Source organism: Hylobates moloch, unplaced genomic scaffold, assembly GCF_009828535.3.
Source record: "Hylobates moloch isolate HMO894 unplaced genomic scaffold, HMol_V3 SCAFFOLD_2, whole genome shotgun sequence".
Taxonomy (NCBI): domain Eukaryota; kingdom Metazoa; phylum Chordata; class Mammalia; order Primates; family Hylobatidae; genus Hylobates; species Hylobates moloch.
This window is the reverse complement of record NW_026652277.1, coordinates 17283021-17308612: the sequence shown is the minus strand read 5'-3', so window position 1 is coordinate 17308612 and position 25592 is coordinate 17283021. Positions and strand designations below refer to the sequence as shown.

Genomic DNA, 25592 nt, shown 5'->3' with positions numbered 1-25592 from the left:
TCAGGGAGGCGGAGGTTGCAGCGAGCCGAGATCACACCATTGCACTCCAGACTCTAAAAAAAAAAAAAAAAAGGAGAGAGAGAGAAAAAGGAAAAAAAAATCAGTCAAGTGGGACGGTCTTCTCACTGTTGGAAGACCTGTTGGACTCGCTGGTAAATGGGAAACACGGCGAAATGGGCGTTTCTTCCCCAGAAGCTTTTAAGAATGAATGAATGTTTGGCCCAGCGCTGTGGCTCAGGCTTGTAATCACAGAGCTTTGGGAGGCAGACGTGGGAAGATTGCTTGAGCCCACGAAGTTGCAGTGAGCTATGTTCGCGTCACTGCCCTCCAGCCTAGGAGACAGACTGAGACCGTGTCTCTAAAAAGAAAAGAAAAGAATGAGTGGCGGGAAGATCCCGCTCCCTGCCTGCGCGTCGAGAAACTGCCTTACAAAAGGCCAGGCAGAGCAGAGCCACGCCAAGTTTAGGCACGTTCCCTGCGTCCCCACTAAATGCACTCGCAGGGTGTGCATCGCCAGGGCGCAAGGCGTCTGGCGTCTTTCTATGAAGAGGTCCCCGCAGCTAGCGAGGCGGGTGCACTTTCCTCGGGAGCGGAAACTACAGCGCCTCCTGGAAAGCGTGCCGTGGCTCGCGGGTCCTTGATCCTCAGTGCTGAGCCAGGCGTTCTGGCCCCCGAGTGGAGCGCGCTCCCAAGGGGCGTGGCGGGGCGGGGGCGTGGCGGGCGGTGGCCGGGGGCGTCCGCTCCTCCCCCTCGCGGTCGGTCGTGCTGGCTGCGCCGAGCCCCCTGCGCGCGGCACATGGGGCGTCTGACGGAGGCGGCGGCAGCAGGCAGCGGCGCTTGGGCTGCAGGCTGGGCAGGGTCCCCTCCCACGCTCCTGCTGCTCTCTCCCACGTCCCCCGGGTGCGCGGCCACCATGGCGTCTAGCGACGAGGACGGCACCAACGGCGGCGCCTCGGAGGCCGGCGAGGACCGGGAGGCTCCTGGCAAGCGGAGGCGCCTGGGCTTCTTGGCCACCGCCTGGCTCACCTTCTACAACATCGCCATGACCGCGGGGTACGCGCGCCGCAGGGCACCCTCGGGCCCTCCCGGCGCCGCGGTCCACGGAGGTTCCGGGCTCAGGGGGCGCGGGCAGGGGTGTGAGGGGCGCGGGGGATGCGGGCAGCGGCCGTGGGGGAGGGGAGCTGTCGCCGCGGCCACCGCCGGGGTTGAATGGAGCGGGCGGGGGGGCCGGGCCCTGCGCGCCGGGCATTGCCTAATACGGTGCACGGCGGGGCGCTGGCCGGAGGTTAAGTATAGACCCGGGCAGGAATGCGGGGCCGGCCCGCGGGGGAGGCGGCTGCGGTCCGGGCGCCGCTGCCTTCGCTGCTGTTGAAGGAGCGCCCAGCCCTGGCCACTCGATGGTCTCGAGAGCGCAGAGCTTCATGCTGCGATCGCTGGGCAGAGTTTTCTCCCCTGTTAATTTCACCGCGACTTTTTTTTTTTTTTTTTTTTTTAAAGCATAGCACGTCCTAGAGCTTGTCACTTGGGACGATTTTGAAATAACCACCCCCCTTATCCCAGCCTGGAGCTCCTGCCCAGCATCTTTATGGCCTCACGCTCTGTGGCTGATACCCTGGACCTTGATTTTTGGCTTTGAGTATGACTTTGCAAGTTAAGGTTACACAATGACTGCCGCTCTTCGCAGAGCTGTCAAAGTGACTTTTGTGTCAACTGCTTCTCAAAACCTGTTGGGAAAATGCTTTTCCATTTCTAAATTGCACTGCGTTTTAAAAAAGTTATTTTCTCATTATCACTCGAAGTATTAACTTAGTAAATGCATGGAAAAGTTTACTCTTTTTTATTTTTATTAATTAATTTATTTATTTTGAGACGGAGTCTCGCCCTGTCTCCCAGGCTGGAGTGCAGTGGCGCGATCTCAGCTCACTGCAAGCTCCGCCTCCCGGGCTCACGCCTTTCTCCTGCCTCAGCCTCCCGAGTAGCCGGGACTACAGGCGCCCGCCACCACACCTGGCTAATTTTTTTGTATTTTTAGTAGAGACGGCGTTTCACCATGTTAGCCAGGATGGTCTCCATCTCCTGACCTCGTGATCCGCCCACCTCGACCTCCCAAGTGCTGGGATTACAAGCGTCAGCCATCCCGCCCTGACAGTATTTTATTTTATTTTTTAGGCGGAGTCTCATTCTGTCGCCCAGGCTGGAGTGCAGTGGCGCGATCTCCGCTCACTGCCAACCTCAGCCTCCGGAGTTCAAGCGATTCTCCTGCCTCGGCCTCCAGAGTAGCTGGCACTACAAGTGTGGGCCACCACACCCCACTAATTTTTGTATTTTTGGTAGAGACAGGGTATCACCATGTTGGCCAGGCTGGTCTCGAACTCCTGACCTCAAATGATTCCCCCACCTCGGCCTCCCAATGTGCTGGGATTACAGGTGTGAGCCATCGCACCAGGACTAATATTTTATTTTAATTTTTTAAAAGTAGAAATGGGCTCTCACTGTGTTGGCTAGGCTGGTCTCAAACTCCTGGCCTCAAGCAATCCTCCCACCTCAACCTCCAAAAGTGCTGGGATTACCACTCCTGGCTTAATATTTTAAACTTTCTCCAGGGTTTATAGAAAAATGTGATTGACGAAGATTTAATAAATCTTTACCTATGGTGATTGAGTTTCTATTATGTGCTTAGCATATGATATTGAATGCCAAATACAGTTCATACAAATGTTATTTACTGAGGACTAACTATGCAGGGGACTGTGTTGGTTATTTTAGGTATATTTTTAGTCCTTTAAAGTCCCGTGAGGGGCACATGATATTACATTATATAGATTTTAAAAGTGAGGCACAGATACTTGCCCAAGATCACAGCCAGCAAGTGTCAGTCAGACATGGGTTTCAACCCAGACTCTCTGACTCCACTGTCCTGCTACTTCATCTTTCTTTCTTCCTAAATTATAATCTTGGAAAGAGAGAAAACTAATGTATTTACAACAATTCAGCAGTCATCAAACGATGCTGCCCTTAAATGCATTCGGAACTGAAAGAATTCTCTCTCCTCTGTGATAGTCTGGTTAATAAACGTTTCCCTAGCCGGGCGCGGTGGCTCACGTCTGTAATCCCAGCACTTTGGGAGGCCGAGGCGGGCAGATCATGAGGTCAGGAGATCGAGACCATCCTGGCTAACACGGTGAAACCCCGTCTCTACTAAAAATACAAAAAATTAGCCGGGCGCCATGGCGGGCGCCTATTGTCCCAGCTACTGGGAAGGCTGAAACAGGAGAATGGCGTGAACCCGGGAGGCGGAGCTTGCAGTGAGCCGAGATAGCGCCACTGCACTCCAGCATGGGCGACAGAGTGAGACTCCGTCTCAAAAAAAAAATAAAATAAAAAATAAAATAAAATAAAATAGTTTCCTTTTATTTCTTTTTTTTTTTTTCTTTTTTAAGGCAAGGCCTTGCTCTGTTTTCCAGGCTAGAGTGCAGTTGTGCTTACTGCAGCCCCAACCTCGAAGCTCAAAATGATCCTCTTGCCTCAGCCTCCTGAGTAGCTGGGACTACAGGCGCACACCACCATCCCCAGCTAATTTAAAAATTTTTGTGTAGAGTAGGCTGGGCACGGTGGCTCACGTCTGTAATCCCAGCACTTTGGGAGGCTGAGGTGGGTGGGTCGCTTGAGGCCAGGAGTTTGAGACCAGCCTTACCAACATGGCAAAACCCCGTCTCTATTAAAAATACAAAAATTAGCCAGGCGTGGTGGCACCTGCCTGTAATCTCAGCTACTTGGAAGGCTGAGGCACGAGAATCACTTGAACCCAGGAGGCTGAGAGATCGTGCCACTGCACTCCAGTTTGGATGACAGAGCAAGACTCTGTCTCACACAAAAAAATAATAATAATAATTTCTGTAAAGACAGGTTTTTGCTGTATTGCCCAGGATGTTCTCAAGTGATCCTCCCACGTTGGCTTCCCAAAGTGCTGGGATTACAGGTGTGAGCCACCGTGCCCAGCCAGTAAACATTTTGAAATATCTGACTTGTGTTAACTGGGTGTCTGTCCTTTCTCTTTTCATTTGACTCTCTGTCTTGAAAGCCAACTTATATTTCAAAAATGAACATCAGTGCATAGCTCCACTTTAAAGACTTCAGTGACTCCCTGCCACCTCCACCCTGATCTAAGGGATTCAGGCTGTCTGCCATTCAAGGGTTTTTGCAAGCTGCTCCCGATTCCCCTTTCCAGTCAACTTGCATTTGATATCTCTGACTCACTCTTCCCTCAAAGCACCATGTATTTTCACAGCGCTCTGCTTCTGTGCTCAGGTTTTCCACTTTTGTATAATATTCTCCTGTTATTCCCATGACTTCTAATCAAATCGACCTCTTTGAAGTTTTCCAGGTCTCCTGCCTTAGCTGGCACAGAATTAAATGCTTTCTCTATTCTGTCCCTCTGACCCTTCCCTGGCAAATCAGGGCTTGTCTCCCTCTGCCTCTATTGAGAAGTTTCCTTGTCATATTTACAAAATAAGGGATACTGAAATGGAATAATCTCTGTAACTGACTCTTCAGAGGCTTTCTAGAGGCGTTGAGATTTGAAGAAGGAATAAGATTTGCATACATAGAGAGTAGACATTTCAGGTGATATAAATTCTGGAAATAGGCATGATATGCAAGCCTGATGTATTCTCTTGATTGAACTGGAGGATGCTGTTGGGGAATAGTGGTAAATAAGGTTGAAGACGTTGTAGTGTTGAAATTGGGACAAGAACTTACACGTTTCATGGAGCGGAGAGCAGAAGACTAGTTGACGCTCTTTTTGTTCATTTAACTTATTTTATTTCTCTTTTAGCAGAACTTTGGCGTGTTTATTAATTTTTTTGTAATAATTTTCAAAACAAGCTGGGAACAGTGGTATGCATCTGTAATCCCAGCTACTCAGGAGACTGAGGCAGGAGGATTGCCTGAGCCCAGTAGTTTAAGACCAGCCTGGGCAGCATAGCGAGACCCCATCTCAAAAACCACACACACACACACACACACACACACACACACACACACACAGACAGACACACACACACACACACACCCCAAATTGCAAAGCAATGGAATAGTATTTAAGAAATATTATAAAATTTTACATAAATGTAAAAAACAGCTTGTTATTTTATAAGCCTATCACACACTTTAATTTTCTTTTTATCTTTCATGTGAATATCTGACCTCTTCCAAGATTTTACTCAAAACTTCATTCTCAAGGAGGCCTTACCTGGCCATCTCAATTTGAATAGTGAAACACATACTCCTTATCTCCCTTGCCTGTTTATTTTTCTCCATCCCACTTTCTTTCATATGATTGTATAATGCATTTTACTTATTCGCAATGCTTATTGTCTGTCATCTCCATTAGAGTGTAAACTCCATGAAGTACTCAATAAATATTTGAATGAATGAATGAGTGAATGTATTACAGCATTGTTGTTATCTGCTCTATTGTATATTTTTCCATTTTCACTTAATAGGCTGTCAGGTTTGCATATGGTTTTCATAATTATACTTTTTGGCAGTTACATATGAGTGTATAGAATTAATATACAATAATGGATTAAATCATGCCCCTAATGACATTTTGCTTTTATTTGTTTCTGTTCAATTAGTGGCTTAGTGTAATAAATTCCCGGAAGTAGAATTATACCTTTAAAGGATGTAAGGATTTTTTTGGGTTTTTTTTTTTTTTTTTTTTTTTTTTTTGAGATGGGGTCTAGCTTTGTTGCCTAGGCTGGCCTGAAACTCCTGGGCTCAAGTGATCTTCCTGCATTAGTCTCCTGAGTAGCTGGGATTACAGGTCAGTGCTACCATGCCTGGCAGATGTAAGGATTTTTTTTTTTTTTGAGACGGAGTCTTGCTCTGTTGCCCAGGCTGGAGTGCAGTGGCGTGATCTCAGCTCACTGCAACCTCCGCCTCCTGGGTTCACGCCATTCTTCTGCCTCAGCCTCCTGAGTAGCTGGGACTACAGGCGTCCACCACCGCAACTGGCTAATTTTTTTTGTATTTTTAGTAGAGACGGGGTTTCACCGAGTTAGCCAGGATGGTCTCGATCTCCTGGCCTCATGATCTGCCCACCTCGGCCTCCCAAAGTGCTGGGATTATAGGCATGAGCCACCACACCTGGCCAGATGTAAGGATTTTTATGGCACTTGCTCGTAATAGGGAAGTGAGCATTTCTCACCCTCCCTCTCTCTTTCTTTCTGACAAATACTTTTGAGCCCATATATATAAATGCAGTGTCCTTCAAATACTTTAGGCCCTGTCCTTGAAGCAGGGTAACCTGGGGCATTAATATATAAAGAACAATTGCAATAAAATAATGAGATAAGTGCTAAGCAGATGTGTCAGAGGACAGACAGGTAGGGAGAATTAGAGAAAGTTTTCTGTGAGAGATCACAGCATTTAAACTGAGCGGTGAAGGACTTAGTAGGCATAAGTGGGGAAACAGCATGAGTTAGAGGACAGAGATCTGAAATTGCAAGACATCTGTTGAGGCATCAAGAAGAGGGCTTGGGCCGGGCGTGGTGGCTCACGCCTGTAATCCCAGCACTTGAGGCCGAAGCAGGCGGATCACAAGGTCAGGAGATCGAGACCATCCTGGCTAACACAGTGAAACCCTGTCTCCACTAAAAATACAAAAAATTAGCTGGGTGTGGTGGTGTGCACCTGTAGTCCCAGCTACTTGGGAGGCTGAGGCAGGAGAATCTCTTGAACCCAGGAGGCAGAGGTTGCAGTGATCCGAGACCACGCCACTGCACTCCAGCCTGGGCAACAGCGAGACTCTGTCTCAAAAAAAAAAAAAAAAAGGAGGGGCCTGAAGTGTAGAGTGGGAAATGAAGGCGGACAGGTAGCTTGGGCCATTGCACTGGGCCTTAGATGCTTTGCTAACATGTTTGGATTTTAGTCTGTACACAATACAGAAAGGTGTTGTTTAAAGGTTGTGTCTCATTCCTTTGTAGCTGGGTAACCTCAGATAAGCTACTTAACCTCTCTGACTCTTAGTTTTCTCATCTGTAAAGTTGGAACAGCACAACTACTTAGCTAGATTATAAAGGAATAAAAAGATAATGGATATGAAGTTCTTAGCAGGATGCCTGATGCACAGTGGATGTTTACAAATGTCCATTTTTATTCCTAGTGGTTTATTTAAAATTGTACTTTTTTTTTTTTTTGAGACAGAGTCTGGCTCTGGAGTGCAGTAGCATCAGCTCAGCTCACTGCTCAGACACCCAGGCTCAAGTGATCCTCCCACCTCAGCCTCCCGAGCAGCTGGGACTACAGTCACGTGCCACCACACCTGGCTAATTTTTTAATATTTTGTAGAGACAAGGTCTTGCCATGTTGCCCAGGCTGGTCTTGAACTCCTGGGCCCAAGCAATCCACCCACCTTGGCCTCCCAAAATCCTGGGATTACAGGTGTGAGCAACTGTGCCTGGCCTAAAATTGCACTTCGTGCAGAAAGAGAAAGTAAGATATTTTCACAATATACTTAGTATGATTTAATAGAACAAGAAACCCAAGGTTCATTTCCCAGAATGTTAAGTAAAAGCCATATCTTTTATTGCTGCGTAGAATCTATTTTGTTGCTGAGGACAGATCTGCGAATGGACCTACCACAAATTGTTCATCCATCAATTTGTTGATGGACATTTGGGCTCTCTTCAGTTTTTGCTATTAGAAATCAAGCTATAAGCATGCATGTACATGTCTGTGTACGAACATATGCTCTTGTTTTGCTTGGGTAAATACCTAGGAGTGGAGGGGCTGGGTCATAGGGTAGTTAAGTGTTCAATTTCTTTCGTTCTTTTTTTTTTTTTTTTGAATGGAGTCTCACTGTGCCACCTACGCTGGAGTGCAGTGGTGCAACCTCGGCTCACTGCAACCTCTGCCTGCGAGTTCAAGCGATTCTCCTGCCTCAGCTTCCTATGTGGCTGGGACTCCAGGCGTGCGCCACCACGGCTGGCTAATTTTTTTTCTATTTTTAGTAGAGACGGGATTTCACCAGGTTGGCCAGCCTGGTCTCAAACTCCTGACCTCACATGATCCAACCACCTTGGCCTCCCAAAGTGTAATTTCTTATGAAACTGCCAAACTGGTTTCCAAAGTGGTTATACCCTTTTATCTTCCTTCTGGCAATGAATGGGACTTCCCATTGGTGCACATCCTTGCCAACCCTTGGTTGTGGTCAGTCATTGTAATTTTAGACATTCTGAGAAGTACATTGTGTTATCTCATTGGGATTTTGATTTTGTTTTCCCTAGTAACTAATGATACTGAGTATCTTTTCATGTGCTTCAGTTGCCAATCGTGTATCTTCCTGGGTATCTGTTCAAATCTTTTGCCCATTTTTAGCTGGGCATGGTGGCTCACGCTTGTAATCCCAGCACTTTAGGAGGCCGAGGTGAGTGGATCATGAGGTCAGGAGATCGAGACCATCCTGGCTAACACGGTGAAACCCCGTTTCTATTAAAAATACAACAAATTAGCTGGGCGTGGTGGTGGGCGCCTATAGTCTCAGCTACTCGGGAGGCTGAGGCAGGAGAATGATGTGAACCCAGAGGCGGAGCTTGCAGTGAGCCGAGATCGTGCCGCTGCACTTCAGCTTGGGTGACAGAGCAAGACTCCATCTCAAAAAAAAAAAAAAAAAAAAAAAAACCCTTTTGCCCATTTTTTTTTCTTTAATGGGCTGTTTGATTTCCTGTTATAGAGTTTTGAAAGTTCTTTATACAATCTGGATACAGGTGCTTTACCAGATATGTGATTTGCAAATATTTTCTTCCAGTTTGGGCTTGACATTTTATTCTCTTAACAGTACCTTTCAAAGAGCAGGTGTCTTAATCGTAGTGAAATTCAGTTTCTCGGGTGTTTTTTCTTTTATGAATCTTTCAGCTGACTCGTTATTGGCATTAGTGCTGCTGTACAATCAGTTGAAGCACTCACATATTGGCTGCTAAACAAAAGTGTAACTTTTATCTAGAAAAGGCAGTTTAGAGGTGTCAATGAACAATATATGAAAGTATGGGCCAGATGTTGTGGCTCACGTCTGTATCCCCAGTACTTTGGGAGGCTGAGGCAGGCAGATCACTTGAGGTCTGGCCAACATGTTGAAACCCCGTCTGTACTAAAATTACAAAAATTAGCTGGGTATGGTGGCAGGTACCTGTAATCCCAGCCATTCGGGAGGCTGAGGCACGAGAATCACTTGAACCTGGGAGGTTGAGGTTGCAGTGAGCTGAAATCGCACCAGACTGGGCAACAGGGCAAGACTCCTTTTCAAAAAAAAAAAAAAAAAGCAAGTATGGAGTTTATGAAAGTTGAAGACTATCTTCGGTCCAAGCCTCCAAGTGGCTGAAGGAGGTATACAAAGGAAATAGCAAGCTAGAATATTGTTTTTCAACGATTATTGAAATAATGGATCTAGGCAATGATCATTAGTAACTGCTAGCATCACAAAAGAGAGAGTCTGGCCAGGTGCAGTGGCTCACACCTGTAATCCCATTACTTTGGGAGGCTGAGGCAGGCAGATGGCTTGAGCCCAGGAGTTCAAGATTAGCCTGGGCAACATAGGGAGACCCCATCTCTACTAAAAAAAAAAAACCCCATAACAGCAAGAACAATAATGAGCCAGGTGTGGTGGTACACCCCTGTGGTCCCAGCTACTCAGGAGGCTGAGGTGGGAAGATTGCTGAAGTCTGGGAACCCAAGGCTGCCAGAGCCACGGGCACGCCACTCACTCCAGCCTGCGGGACAAAGTGACAATCTGTCTAAAAAAAAAAAAAATCCTAATTGCAGAAATTCCAATTGCTTTTGAAATATTTTCTGTTTGTTTTATTATAGTTACTAAACCGATAGATGAAGGAAGTTCAAAACTAGTTCAATATAGGACCCTTAGAGAGACTTTCTTTGACTGTCACCCTTTGTGATGGAGGGCTTAGGAAGTGAACCCTGATTCAATTGGCTCCTGGCCTTACCTATGGAAAAACAGACAAGAGGTTAGAATAGATGGTTCGATAGGTCCTTTCAAACCCCTGAGCCTGTCAATTTCTTTTACTTCCCACAGTTTAGTGAGTGGCAGGATCATGATACTATGTTAGGTGGTACAATACTGCCACCTATGGAACAACAGTAGAACTTGTTATAATGTTAACGATGCATGGATTTTTATACAATGCTGTTTAAAAATGTAGAAAACTTGCCATCCAAATGACTCCTTTGATTGGTAGGTTAATAATTGCCTCTCAAACTTATCTTTTGTGGACATCTGATTTGGATTCACCAGAAAAGACAAGTGTATGGAAAATATGAATGAAAATATCTTAATAAACTTTTTATTTTCTTAGTAGAAGAAATACAGGGACTTGGAATTGAAGGTAATGAAATCAGAACACTTTAGTTGTGGAAGGTATCTAAAGCATGATTCAGATGAGTGCCGTAGGATCAGTCCAGTACCGAGTTCAGTGTTGGCGCTCACATGAGATGAATCCATCAGTTGTAGCCACAGAGAAGCTGGGGTAGAGTGGAAAGGGGTCAGGACTAGGGAGTCTAGAGACTGCAGAGGTTCTATTTCAGACTCAATCATTAACTTACTCTAAGACTCAGGGTAAGTAACTGAATGTCTCTGGAAGATGATTATCTCATCTAAAAGAGTGGCCTTCAAACTTTTTGGATAGCATGCTACTATCAGTTAAAATATTTGAGCATAGACTCTCCATATAACTTTTAAAAATATTTATAATGTAAATATGAATTGCTATGATTAACTGGTATCTCGGGGCACAGTATAGACTTAGAGCCAGACCGATACAACATAATGGCTTAAGAGCATATGCTATGAGCTTAGTGGTGGCTGTGTGACCCTCTCTGCCTATTTCCTCAGTAGTGAAATAGGATAATAGAAGACCCTCGCCTCATAGGGTTATTGTGAGGATTTGAGGTTAATATGTTATGCACCGAAAACAGTGTCTAAGATGTAGAATGCACTCTGACAATACACTTATTATTGTCATTGTTGTTATCATGAATATGTCTGCGTTTCAAAGGTCCTTGTGGTCCTTTCAGGTATTTACTTGACTTCTTGCCAATCCGACAAACAAGTCATTGCTTTTACCTTGTTATGTTCTAAGAATAGAAGTGTTATTCTGCCATCTTACTGTTCTCTTGAGCATGAATTTTCATCAGATTCAGTTAGTAGATTCTTTGCAGGAATCTTTTCAAGCCATTTGTCCACTGTATGAGTGTTGTTTGGTTAAAAAAGTTAAAACTGCACGATAATTTTATATTTCATAAATCCACTTACTATACTCTTTGGAGACTATCTAAAAGACTAGGGTAGCTCCTCATTTCCCTGGGTGAGTTATTAGAGCTTTTAAAAAGCTGCAGATGAGGTAAGTTGCTTAACCTTAAACGTGCTTTTGTAATTGCAAGGGAAACTGGGTCAAAATAACTTCTCATTGGTGACTTTAGGAAGAGTGAGAAGTAGTATGAGAAAGCTGCTCTCCACAACTCTAGCTTATATTTAAAGTACCATTAATTCACAGAACATAAGCTGTATTTATATGCAAACGTAAGTTTAAAAGTGAGGGCATGTAGTATTTTTTTCTTTCCTTTTTCTCTCTCTCTCTCTTGTTTTTTTTTTTGAGACAGGGTCTCTGTTGCACAGCCTGGACTACAGTGGCACAAACATGGCTTACTGCAACCAGATGCTCTGTGCTCAAGTGATCCTCCCACCTCAGCCTTCCAAGTAGCTGGAACCACAGGCATGTGCCACCATGCCTCTAAAAAATTTTTTTTGTAGAGATGGGATCTTGCCATGCTGCCCAGGCTGTTTTTTTCTTCTCTTTTCTTTTTTTTTGAGACAGAGTCTCACTCTGTCACCGAGGCTGGAGTGCAGTGGCACCATCTCAGCTCACTGCAACCTCCGCCTCATGGGTTCAAACAATTCTCCTGCCTCAGCCTCCCGAGTAGCTGGGACTATAGGTGCCCACCACCACACTTGGCTAATTTTTGTATTTTTAATACAGATGGAGTTTTGCTATGTTGGCCAGGCTGGTCTCAAACTCCTGACCTCCGGTGATCCACCCACCTCAACCTTCCAAGGTGTTGGGATTACAGGGGTGAGCCACTGCGCCTGGCCTCTTCTTTTTTTTTTTTTTTTTTTAAACAACCTTTTTGAAAGTAGGCCCATAGCTGATCTTCTATCTGTGGCTTGTCAATTGTTGTTGTTGTTGTTTTTAGTGAAAATTAAGTAAATATTAACTGATGACTTTTCTTTTCCCCCCGAGATGGAGTCTTGCTCTGTCGCCCAGGCTGAATGCAGTGGTGCGATCTTGGCTCACTGCAACCTCCGCCTCCCGGGTTTGAGCCATTCTCCTGCCTCAGCCTCCCGAGTAGCTGGGACTCCAGGTGTGCGCCACCACGCCTGGCTAATTTTTGTATTTTTAGTAGAGACGGGGTTTCACCATGTTGGCCACACTGGTCTTAAACTTCTGGCCTCAAGTGATCCGCCTGCCTCGGCCTTCCAAAGTGCTAGGATTGCAGGTGTAAGCCACTGCGCCTGGCCCATCTTATCCTTTTTAAAGTGTAAGTTCAATGGCATTAAGTATATTCACATTTTTGTGTAACCGTTACTTCCTTCTGTCTCCATAACTTTTTATCTTGCAAAACTGAAACTCTGCACCCAGTGAATGCTAACTCCTCATTGCCCCATCTGTCCCCAGCCCCTAGCCACCACTATCCTACTTTCTGTCTCTATGAATTTGACTACCCTAGGTATACCTCATATAAATTAAATTATACAGGCTGGGCATGGTGGCTCACGCCATGTAATCCCAGCACTTTGGGAGGCTGAGGTGGATGGATCGCTTGAGTTCAGGAATTTGAGACCAGCCTGGGCAATATGGCGAAAACCCATATCTACAAAAAATACACAAATTAGCCGGATATGATGGCGCACACCTGTAGTCCCAGCTATGGGGAGGGCTGGGATGGAAGGATCGCTTGAGCCCTGGACGTCAAGGCAGCAGTGAGCCAAGATTGCGCCACTGCACTTCAGCCAGGGTGACAGAATGAGACCCTGTCTCAATCAATCAATAATTGTTATTTGTTAAAGATGACAGCAACACATAATGCAAAAAAAGAAATTTTTTAAAGAAAAAAATGATCATACAGTATTAGTCCTTTTGTTCCTAGCTTATTTCACATAGCATAAGGTCTTCAAGGTTTATCCATGCTGCATGATATGTCAGAATTTCTCTTCCTTTTTAAGGCTAATATTCTATTGTCTGTATAGACCACATTTCTTTTTTTTTTTTTTTTTTTTTTTTGAGACAGAGTCTCACTCTGTCACCCAGGCTGGAGTGCAGTGGCATTATCTTGGCTCACTGCAAGCTCCGCCTCCCGGGTTCACGCCATTCTCCTGCCTCAGCATCCTGAGTAGCTGGGACAGTAGGCGCCCGCCACCACGCCCGGCTAATTTTTTGTATAGAGACGGGGTTTCAATGTGTTAGCAGGATGGTCTCGATCTCCTGACCTCATGATCCGCCTGCCTCGGCCTCCCAAAGTCCTGGGATTACAGGCGTGAGCCACCGCGCCTGTCCTGTATAGATCACATTTGGTGTGTCCATTCACTCACTTATGGACACCTGGGTTGCTTTCACCTTTTCACTATTTTGAATAATACTGTTGTAAACACAAATATATAAATCAGTGGTATTAAGTTCAAAAGAAATTTATAAAATACTTTTTTTTTTAGGTGGTTGGTTCTAGCTATTGCCATGGTACGTTTTTATATGGAAAAAGGGACACACAGAGGTTTATATAAAAGTATTCAGAAGACACTTAAATTTTTCCAGACATTTGCCTTGCTTGAGGTAAGTTTTCCATTATGCTGTTTTTCTATTGCTGTAATATTTATGTGAACATTTTTTGTTGTGCAAAATCAATATGATTTTGCTGATTACATACCACCTATGGATTTGCTTAATACCAATGTTGAGAGTGGTTTATTTGATGTTTTCTATTATTCACGTAATGATTTTTTTCTATTTGCTTACAGATAGTTCACTGTTTAATTGGTGAGTTTTGGCTTTAATTTTATACTTTTATTATAAATTGCCTTTAGGGCAATAGTTGACTTGTTTTTCTTTTTAAGGAATTGTACCTACTTCTGTGCTTGTGACTGGGGTCCAAGTGAGTTCAAGAATCTTTATGGTGTGGCTCATTACTCACAGTATAAAACCAGTAAGTGACACAAACATGTTGTCTACTTGAGCCTGCAGGAAAGCTTTCCATTCATGGGAATCTAAAATATTAACATTTGTATATTTCAGGAAGTGGAAGCATTGGACAAAAAGTTTTAGATATTGTGCATTGACTTAGTGCCTTAGCAGAATGACTGTGAAACACAAACAAAACCAAATATTGGCATCTTATATCCATAATATATTCTCCTTTGATATTTTCCAGTTTTTGAAATTAGTATTCAGATTCTATCAAATAACCTGCAGAAAATGTTCTTTTCTATAGAAGTTTCTTTTCAATCCCAGTTGTCCTCTTTGATTATGTAATCAAAGTTGTCAGTATACAATTTATTATTTCTGGCCAGGCACAGTGGCTCACGCCTGTAATCCCAGCACTTTGGGAGGCCAAGGCGGGTGGATCACCTGAGGTCAGGAGTTTGAGACCAGCCTGGCCAACATGGTGAAACCCTGTCCCTACTAAAAATACAAAAATTAGCCAGGCGTAGTGGTGAACACCTGTAATCCCAGCTACTCAGGAGGCTGAGGCAAAAGAATCACTTGAACCCGAGAGGCAGAGGTTGCAGTGAGCTGAGATTGTGCCACTGCACTCCAGCCTGAGTGACAGAGTGAGACTCTGTCTCAAAAAAAAAAAATTATGTCTCATTTAGCATTGAGTATTATAGCAACAGACATAAAAAGTAAAGGCAGTTCTGTAGATCTGAACAAATGGAAAAGACTAAAAGTTAGAAGGGGTGAAAGGATAAAAATTTTAGTTAGGAGGAATTAAGTTCAAGAGGTTTATTAGGCAACGTGGTGACTATAGTTAATAGCAGTGTATTGTATATTTGAAAATTGCTAAGAGAATAGTGGTCTTACCACAAATATATAAGTATATATGGTAACACATAGGTTCGTTAGCTTGATTTGGCCATTTCACAATGCATACATATTTCAGAACATCATGTTGTTCACCATAAATATATGCAATTTTAATTTCCAATTAAAAATAATTTTCAAAAAAGTGCTAAGGAGCTTAAGGAAAAATAAACAATTTTTATTGAGGCATGACAGGAGACAGACCTAATTATTGAATCTAATTAATGATTCAAACCTTTTAGGCGAGATAGACCCCATGCTGCTATGTCAAGATACTGGGCATTTTAAACCCGTGACAGGGCCAGGCGAGGTGGCGCCCGCCTGTAATCCCAGCACTTTGGGAGGCCGAGGTGGGCGAACCACCTGAGGGTCAGGAGTTCAAGACCAGCCTGGCCAACATGGTGAAACCTCGTCTCTACCAAAAATACAAAAATTAGCCAGACGTGGTGGTGGGTGCCTGCCATCCCAGCTACTCGGGAGGCTGAGGCAGGAGAATTGCTTGAACTTGGGAGGCGGAGGGGGCAGTGAGCTGAGATTGCACCCCTGCACTCCAGTTTGGGTGACAGAGTGAGACTCCATCTCAAAAAAAAAACAATTAAACCCATGACAGGAACATTTCCCATGTCAACCCTTCTGACCTTCTTGACAGCCTTTAAAGCCTCCTGTCTACTCGAGGACAGATCTCTGGCCTCCTTTCCATTTCTCAGATGCCTTTCCTAGATGCTTGGGGACTGACACCTGACCTCTTCTCTGTTCCTCTTAGCTTCACTGGCCTCCTGTCTGCATGAGGACAGATCACTGACCTCCTGCTCTTTATACTTTATCCCTCTTCACTAGTATCTTTCACTCAACTTGCATGATTTACCTGTACCCTAACCAGCGACTGCCATGCAGGTAGTGCAGATAGCAGTGACCACATACAACAGGACAGGTAAACTATTAATTAACTTTGCCTACTAGTTTAAAAGCAGGAGGACAGCATTCACAGATTAGAAGAGAGACTCTTCCAGGCAGTGAGGGAATATAATAGCTGAGTTAGGACTACCATGAGTCTGAAGAATGAAGGAGAAGAAAGACAACATTAACTAGACATTAGCTAGAGAGACGGAGATAAAGGGAAGCTTGAGAGTCACGAGTTCCAAAAAGAAAACAGGACCCATCTGCCCTGTTTATCCTCCAGACGATCTCTGCCTTAGTGTTCCTATTTATTTGTTGCTGACGATAGTTTCCCACTGGTACCTATTCAGCACTCCTTAATTAATTCAACCAATATTATTGAATGCATTTTGTACACCTGGTGCTGTGCAAATTTCTGGATTTACAGAAATGAATAAAGTGGGCCGGGCGTGGTGGCTCACACTTGTAATCACAGCACTTTGAGAGGCTGAGGCAGGCAGATCACTTGAGGTCAGGAGTTCGAGACCAGCCTGGCCAACATGGTGAAACCCTGTCTCTACTAAAATTTCAAAAATTAGCCAGGTGTGGTGGTGCATGCCTGTAGTCCCAGCTACTCGGGAGGCTGAGGCAGGAGAATCACTTGAACCCAACAGGCAGAGGTTCCAGGGAGCCAAGATCCTGTCGCTGCACTCCAGCCTGGTTGACAGAGCGAGACTCTGTCTCAAAAAAAAAAAAAAGGCAAAAGAACAAGGCAATCCCAGCTGTCAAGTGTACTGGCTATTGGGAAGTGGGGGACACTTAACGTCGAATCACGCACAATGCTAATCATGCACCTCATCTATGCTAATCATGCACCTCATCTGTGCCTGGCAGTGTGCGGGATATGACTGTTAATACAAACATGGTTCTCACCCGGTGGAGCCTATACTTGGAAGAGAAGCTAAACAAATGTTTAATTATATAAGTGTTAAGTGCTTTGAAGCAAGAGCTCGGTATGCGTTGCAGTATACCGAGGGACTTAGTCTGACGTAGGGAGTGAAAGAAGGCTTCCCTTAAGGAAGGATACAGATGTTGAGCGCTGACATGTACAAGAGTTAGCCACACAACTCTTAGTACAGATTGGCAAATGCCACAACACAGATATGAACAAAGTACAGTAGAAGAAGGGTGCTGGGCTGGGCACGGTGGCTTACGCCTGTAATCCTAGCACTTTGGGAGGCTGAGGCAGGCAGATTACTTGAGATCAGGAGTTCGAGACCAGCCTGGCCAACACGGTGAAACCCCATCTCTACTAAAAATACAAAAAAATTAGCAAGGCATGTAATCCCAGCTACTCTGGAGGCTGAGGCATGAGATTCACTTGAACCTAGGACGTGGAGGTTGCAGTGAGCCAAGCTCACGCCACTGCACTCCAGCCTGGGTGACAGAGCAAGACTCCGTCTTAAATAAATAAATAAATAAGGGTGGTGAGCAAATAACTGCTCAGGGTGAGAGGAGAGGGTTGGAGTCAGTTTTCTAGAGGGCGAGATGTTTTAGCTGAATCTTGAAAGATGGGAAACAATTTTTTTATGGAATAAGAGAGTTAACATTCCAGTGAGAGGGAATAGCATGTGTTAAATTGCACAAGTTCAGAGCATATTCTAGAAATAACAATATCTAGTGTCACCAGAGAGAGAAGTAGGTAGGAGGGCTGAGTAATTGTAGAAGAAGTTGGAGAGATTTCCGAGCAAGGATTGTAAAGAACCTTGAATATGGTGCCCAGGTATTAGGGCTCATCCTTTTATTCTGTTAAGCAGTGTGGGACCAGTGAAACTTTTAAATCACAGGATTTAGCTGATTCCAATTTGTTTTTTATTTATTTGCTTCCTTGACTTCTTTTTAAAAGAAAACTTGCATTCATGAGGACAATAAAGAGAGGAAAGACTATTTAGGAAACAGTTACAGTAGTCAAGATGAGAGATGATAAAGCCCTGAAAAAAAAATAGTAGTAAAAGGGCCAAAGATGAGTGAGCAATTCAAGCGTTGTTCCTACAGTAGAACAGGTGTGATTCAATGATTACTAGAAGCAGGAGGGTCAGATTTTGGTTTCAGCAAGGTAACATTGTCCTCCAATGATAGCGTTATTGCCTGAAGTGAAGGACGAGGGAAGAAAAACCAGTCTATGGTCAACTATTCCTGTGCATAAGATATGTTTAAGTTCCACGTTTATAATTAATTATGTTAAGGGTGACTGCATTAAGTTTTCTGTATTGCATTTGTCTAACCCTAACATTCCATTATAAATAAAAGGCAATAAATAAGTAAAGTAAGTACCTTCATTGAAAAGTAAGTTCCAGGTTGAATGACACTGGTTTTCTCTGTAATTCTGCAGATCCAGAATGAGGAGAGTGTGGTGCTTTTTCTGGTCGCGTGGACTGTGACAGAGATCACTCGCTATTCCTTCTACACATTCAGCCTTCTTGACCACTTGCCATACTTCATTAAATGGGCCAGGTGGCGATGTCTTGCAGTTTAGTTTCTCGTTGTCCTGTGCATGCTTATTTTGTGTGCTAACGCCAGAGAATTAAAATTCGTGTTTCAGCCCCACGATGCCAGAATGCTGTTATAGGAGGTATAACTGGTACAACTAATAATTATACAAGTTATGATTTGTATTCTAAAAGCTTAATGATCAGAGAGGAATCGTATTAATAAGTATTTTGAGTGAAATCAATGTAAGATAAATTGTGCTATCCTTAACCTCAGAATTAGTCATTCATTTTTTTTTTGGAAAGCACAATATACATTTTTGCAATTAGCTTACATAAGCAGTGCCAAAAATATGGTTTTTTTTGGTCTGTGATGTAAATTATTTTAATAGTCAATCTAGCAGCCACAATTTATGCCATTTTTACAATGCGATTGGTTTTTTTCTTTGCTTTAAGTTGCAGAGACATTTTTAAAAGTCACACTTACTTAAAATTGTATTATTTGGAATGTGGATAAAATTTTTATTTGAAGGGTTCCAAATATATCCTAAAGCAACAGTTTTTAAAGCAAAAGATATCTGTTCTTCTTGAAGTTTGAATTCTTTGAGCAACTGACATTTTAGAAAGTTATTATAAAAGCAAAACTGCTCTTTGGAGAACAAGTCACGAATCAGTATAGACTTGTTCATTTTATTCTTTGTATTGTAATTTATGGTAGCAATAAGAATGACAAATGGTGTGTGCCTACTGCATGCCTGAGATGTAGGTATGAACAAAACAAATTCTCTGCCTTATGATGAAGACAAAACATAAACGAATAGATATGTGATATGTCAGGTGGTGATAAATGCTGGGATTATAGGTGTAAGCCACCATGCCTGGTCAATTACTCTTTTTTTTTTTTTGAGACGGAGTCTGGCTCTGTCACCCAGGCTGGAGTGCAGTGGCGCAATCTCAGCTCACTGCAAGCTCCGCCTCCCGGGCTCGTGCCATTCTCTTGCCTCCACCTCCTGAGTAGCTGGGACTACAGGCGCCTGCCACCACGCCTGGCTAATTTTTTGTATTTTTAGTAGAGACAGGGTTTCACCGTGTTAGCCAGGATGGTCTCGATCTCCTGACCTCGTGATCCACCCGCCTTGGCCTCCCAAAGTGCTGGGATTACAGGTGTAAGCCACTGCATCTGGCCCTAATTACTCTTTTTTAATCTCATGCATTATACATGTTCAAATATAAATGAGAATATATAAACCAAAAAGAAGGAAAACCACTTTTAAATTACTTATAATCTCTCTACCCAAGGATAATCACTGTTAATTGTGTTTTATGGTTTTTTTTCTTTTTTATTTTAATTTTTTTTGAGACAAGGTCTTCTTCTGTCACCCAGGCTGGAGTGTAGTGGCACAATCTCGGGTCACTTCAATATCTACCACCTGGGCTCAAGCGATTCTCCTGCCTTAGCCTCCCAAGTAGCTGGGAGTACAGGCGCAGGCCACCACACCTGGCTAATTTTTGTATTTTTTGTAGAAATGGGGTTTCACCATGTTGCCCAGGCTGGTCTTGAACTCCTGAGCTCGAGTGATCCACCCACCTCGGCCTCCCTAAGTGCTAGGATTACAGGTGTGAGCCACTGCGCCTGGCCATGTTATATATTCTTTTAGACTTTTTAATATTCTCTAGCTCTTTTTTAGACACTTGTGGCTTACCACTTTGCATATGATGAAATACTTTGAAATTATAATTTGAGCTTAAGTGTCTTGTCTGTCATAAGAAGGTTGTACTACCATTTATATAGATTTGGTTGGTTTTAATCTTACTGTACATGAAAATGTATTTACCTTTAGTGACTGGGCTTTTTAAAGCTTGGCAGTTTTGAGTGTAGCTGGACTCTAATCCTAGAACACATCAGTATCATTTCACATGACAATGTTCTGGACCTCTGGCACCTTTAAAAATACTAACTCATCATATAGTCTCTTTTCATGTGCTGAATTTACAAAATTTGTCTGAAGAAGATAGCAGAATATACATTGCACATTTTCCTGAGGTCGGGCACATTAGACTTGATGACTTTGTGTGTCTACCTTTTGGAATGCATTTGCATGTCTTGAGTGTCTGGAAAAGTTAAAAACTCTGCCATCGTATGCTTAAATTTGCTGTTTAGAAAGTGTTTATCCATTACAGGCTGGGCGTGGTGGCTTGTGCCTGTAATCCCAACACTTTGGGAGGCCGAGGTGGGCGGATCACTTGAGGTCAGGAGTTCGAGATCAGCCTGGCCAACATGGTGAAAACCCATCTCTACTAAAAAATAAAAAAATTAGCCCCATGTGCCTGTAATCCCAGCTACTTGGGAGGCTGAGGCAGGAGAATTGCTTGAACTAGGAGGTGGAGGTTGCAGTGAACTGAGATCACACCACTGCACTCCAGCTTGGTGACAGAGGGAGACTCTGTCTCAAAAAAAGAAAGTGTTTATCCATTGCCTTAATGTTAGACAAGTTATATAATCTTTCAGCTTTGAAATCATGTGTTACATAATACATTGTCCATTGATCATAATCATAAATAATTATGTTTCATGTCAAAAAGATCTTAAAAATCCCAGCCATCTAAATATATTTCCCAACTCCATTAAGTAATGTAAAATAATATTTGTATTTATGTTCAGATGTTGAAGCTGTTGTTCTCAAATAAAACTACACTTTAGAAATGGCTTCTTATTTATAAGTAGTTTGGCCTATTGTTACAGTTTGAATATACTTTGATTCTATTTATGTGTTATAAGTGTTCTTGGAAAAGTCCTCAGAACAGGTAATTGTATATATTAAGTTAGGTTTTTCATATTGATTTAAAATGCGCTCCCTTCAAAAAAATTTTAGACAGTAATTGGGAACCTTCAAAGAAGCATTGTATCTTTTTTTTTAATGTGGTCTATCCATAGTTAAATCTCCCATACTGCCCTCAGAACTTAGAGGTAGTAACATGCAATCTTTTTGAAGCGCAAGTAAAGTCAAATTATATAATTTGTTCCCATTTCATTAGAAATTTTCATTGCCCTTAAGACTTTCAACTAGCTTATTGTAGGAGTGTTAATTTTTTCTTCTATTGAAGAACAATCCTGCCAAAAAAAAAATCTTTTGAAAACCACATAAAGTAAAAATTGCAACTTAATCAGTTTGGGTATTTTACTGAGACAGATATATAAAATGTCCAGTTATGGGATTTAATAAATTGAGGTATAGGGAAAGATTGATTTAAATGATACACAAATAACTACCCAAGACTGGTAAGAAAGCAGGGAGTTTCTCTAAGGCCAGGAAGGGATTAACAGGTACAGTGAAGGAATCATTCTTCTTTCTTGAATAGCTCATCTATTTTGGCAAATAATTCTGCCCTCCTCCCCATCTCTTATCTTCGCATATCCTTGACATACAGGAATAAGGTGATTTTTAATTTGTCTCCAAGCTTCTTCAATACTGACAACTTTGACTTTTCTTTATAGGTATTTCTTAATGCCAACAAAATGATTAAATAAAATACAGATTAATTTGATTTCTTTTTCCATCAAAATGTTGACCTTTTGTTTTAAATTAAAAACATTTTTCTTTTTTTAAATTAATTTTTTTGAGACAGGGTCTCACTGTGTCACCCAGGCTGGAGTACAGTGGTGCGGTCTTGGCTTACTGCCCCTTGACCTCCTAGGCTCAAGCAATCCTCCTGCCTTAGCCTCCCGAGTAGCTGGGGCTACAGGCATGCACCACTGTGCTCTGCTAATTAAATTTTTTTTTGTGAGACAGGGTATTACTATATTGCCCAGAGTGGTCTTGCACTCTGGCCTCTTGACTTTATAGTTTCTGTGGTAACTGTTATATAGTGATTGAGTTGGAGAAAAATGATTTTTTTTTTAATGAAGAAATATGATCATCTTGGACCCTTTAGGCCAAGATCATTAGTAGCTACTCATGCTTCAGGTGGTATTATCAGTTTTCTGCAATAATTGCTTTTCATCAGTAACCACAAAGACTTTTTCAAATGCCTCTTAAAAGTAACTACCTTGGTAATTTCAAGGTTTAGATATAAAATTTAGGATAATCACTGGTCTTTTTAAACGCAGCGTTTGATCAATAAATTACTAGCTGCTGCGGACAAAAGCAGTCATTTGTGATTTTATGCACCAAAGAAGTTACCATTACAATACTTTTTTTAAAGCTGCATAGGCCGGGCATGGTGGCTCATGTCTGTAATCCCAGCACTTTGGGAGGCTGACGTGGGTGGATCACCTGAAGGCAGGAGTTCAAGACCAGCCTGACCAACATGGTGAAACCCCGTCTCTACTAAAAATACAAAAATTAACCAGGCGTGGTGGTGGGTGCCTGTAGTCCCAGCTACTCAGGAGGCTGAGGCGGGAGAATTGCTTGAACCCGGGAGGTGGAGGTTGCACTGAGCCAAGATTGTGCCACTGCACTCCAGCCTAGGCGACGGAGTAAGACTCCGTCTCAAAAAAAAAAAAAAAAGAAGAAAACCAAAAATTAGCTGGGTGTGGTGGCACACACCTGTAATCCCAGCTACTTGGGAGGCTGAGGCAGGAGAATTACTTGAACCCAGGAGGTAGAGGTTGCAGTGAGCCAAGATTGTGCCACTGCACTCCAGCCTGGTGACAAGAGCAAACCCCATCTCAAAACAAAAACAAGAAAAACTACATATACATTTTTTAATACGTAAAAGTATTTTGGTACTCTAAAATAAGTTGATACTATTTTATTAAAAAGATATTGCCTATTATGGAAACTGATATTAGGAGAAAAAGGATAATAATTAATAAGCAAATGATTAAAGTAGAACTACTAACCTTACGTAAGGTTATTGTAAATATGTAAAGAAAAGAGAATTTTGAAGTTTAAATTTAGTAGTAGCAATAGACCTGTAACGTAAAGTCTAATAATTATTCTAGAAAAATAATTCTCTGAGGTTTTTCTTTCTCCAGATATAATTTTTTTATCATCTTATATCCTGTTGGAGTTGCTGGTGAACTTCTTACAATATACGCTGCCTTGCCATATGTGAAGAAAACGGGAATGTTTTCAATAAGACTTCCTAACAAATACAATGTCTCTTTTGACTACTATTATTTTCTTCTCATAACCATGGCCTCATATATACCTTGTAAGTATATACTTATTAGTACTTTGATTTGATATATGATGTAGAAATTTTTGAAAGGATATAATAATAAGCAAGGGGAAATAATTAGAAATAGTTGCTTACAAATACATTAAAACTTCATTTTAACCCCGTATTTACTGATAATTTGGGAAAATTGAAGGGAGATAGAGGCAGAAGACATTTCATCAGCTATGAGAATAAAGGCAAGTAAATTAACGCATGGATGATTGCTTTCTCAAAATCATTTAAACATCAGCTTAGTATGATTTGTTTTTTTAAGAAAGATAAAAATAAACCATGTTTAAAGCATTAGTGCACTTTTTACAAGCATTTAGAATTATATGTCTGAGTATAAACACTGTATCCAAGAAAATTTCAGATCATTTCTATTTATTCATTAAGCATATACTTGGAAAAATCATCTAGGAGGAGTTTTGAGCCTTATTTGTGTTGCTCTATGTACTTGCAAATAATAAAGCCTCTTTTCTTCAAGGATTTTGAATAAGTCAGCCTCTTCACTAATTTCTCATCATCTTTCAGTAGTTGCAGTGAATTGGTGAGGCTTTACTCCATTTAAGTGCTAATAGTGAGGCTGGGCTCGGTGGCTCATGCCTATAATCCCAGCACTTTGGGAGGCCGAGGCAGGTGGATCACCTGAGGTCAGGAGTTTGAGACCAGCCTGGCCAACATGGCAAAACCCTGTCTCTACTAAAATACAAAAATTAACTGGGCATGGTGGCGCGTGCCTGTAATCCCAGCTACTCAGGAGGCTGAGGCAGGAGAATCGTTTGAACCTGAGAGGCAGAGGTTGCAGTGAACTGAGATGGTGCCATTGCATTCCAGCCTGGGCAACAAGAGTGTGAGACTCTTTCTCAAAAAAAAAAGGGGGCGGGGGGGGGCTAATAGTGATATATTTTTAAGTCAAATATTGATAGCTCTAAAATCTACATCGACATGATACAAATTGTTTCTTCTAAAGGAGATGAGCATAAATCTTGGCCAGCCCCTTGAGGTGTCCAACTTTTTTTCATTGTTTTTTTTTTGAGACGGAGTCTTGCTCTTTTGCCCAGGCTGGAGTGCAGTGGCGCAATCTCAGCTCACTGCAATCTCTGCCTCTCAGGTTCATGGGATTACAGGCGCCTGCCACAATGCCCACCCAATTTTTGTATTTTTAGTAGAGACGAGGTTTCACCATATTGGCCAGGCTGGTCTCAAACTTCTGACCTCAAGGGATCCGCCCACCTTGGTCTCCCAAAGTGCTGGGATTACAGGCGTGAGCCACCGCCCCCGGCAGATGTCTCCCACTTGTATCTTTCCCAAAGTCAAAATTGACTTAGTGGAGAAAGATGTGTTTTCCCCTTGTCTTCTACCACTTCAGCCTGATTCTGTATCTGATTTTCTACCCCAGCCAGTTCAGGAGAGCTGAGGAGGGGATGCCTGCTCTATTGGTTCACATCCCCCCCTTTTCCCAATGGCAGGTTAATGGTAGCACTACTTGAACAGAACCAGAGCTTGCTTAGGTGTCTGTCTGACAGTTACAGGTTCAAACAGTGGGTTCTCTTCTTCCTCATGGCCTTTGAGGCATCTCTATGGAAATGGAGAGTCTGAAGCACCTTTTTCAGTTGTGCCGGGAGATGTAGACTCTGGCCTGTACCAGTAGCAGCTTCCCAGTTCACCATGCTGCCAGCTACTGAGTCCCACTGGCCAGAGAATCACTCAGCCCAGGACATGTTTTCCACTGCATTCTTTTTTTTTTTCTTTTTTTTAATTCCCTCCTCCCCCTGCATTCTTTGATGTTAGTAATAAATCAATTAATTTTACTTATTAAATCCTTTGCTAATTAAAAGTACTTTTTGAGTACTTAGTATTCAAAAGTAGTGGTATTATTTCTCATTTACATTAAGATGAAAGAGGTTGAGTGAGTTGC

The 25592-nt window shown here is 42.7% G+C and overlaps 1 protein-coding gene across 1 annotated transcript; it reads left to right on the top strand.

Moving 5' to 3' along the window:
- The first annotated feature begins 754 nt into the window (after positions 1–754).
- Positions 755–23736, top strand: HACD1 (3-hydroxyacyl-CoA dehydratase 1). Its single transcript, XM_032164961.2, has 6 exons — positions 755–1053; positions 13781–13898; positions 14084–14102; positions 14180–14268; positions 18412–18533; positions 23487–23736. Exons 1-6 carry the CDS (start codon positions 797–799, stop codon positions 23695–23697), a joined length of 816 nt encoding a protein of 271 aa, XP_032020852.2. The 5' UTR covers positions 755–796; the 3' UTR covers positions 23698–23736.
- The last annotated feature ends 1856 nt before the right edge of the window (positions 23737–25592 follow it).

Bases quoted from the DNA above. Each gene is read 5' to 3' on its own strand.
- HACD1 (XM_032164961.2), top strand. From the start codon at position 797: ATGGGGCGTCTGACGGAGGCGGCGGCAGCAGGCAGCGGCGCTTGGGCT. The intron at 1,054-13,780 runs GTACGCGCGCCG...TTTTTTTTTTAG, and splicing joins AACATCGCCATGACCGCGGG to GTGGTTGGTTCTAGCTATTG. The intron at 14,269-18,411 runs GTAAGTGACACA...GTAATTCTGCAG, and splicing joins TTACTCACAGTATAAAACCA to ATCCAGAATGAGGAGAGTGT.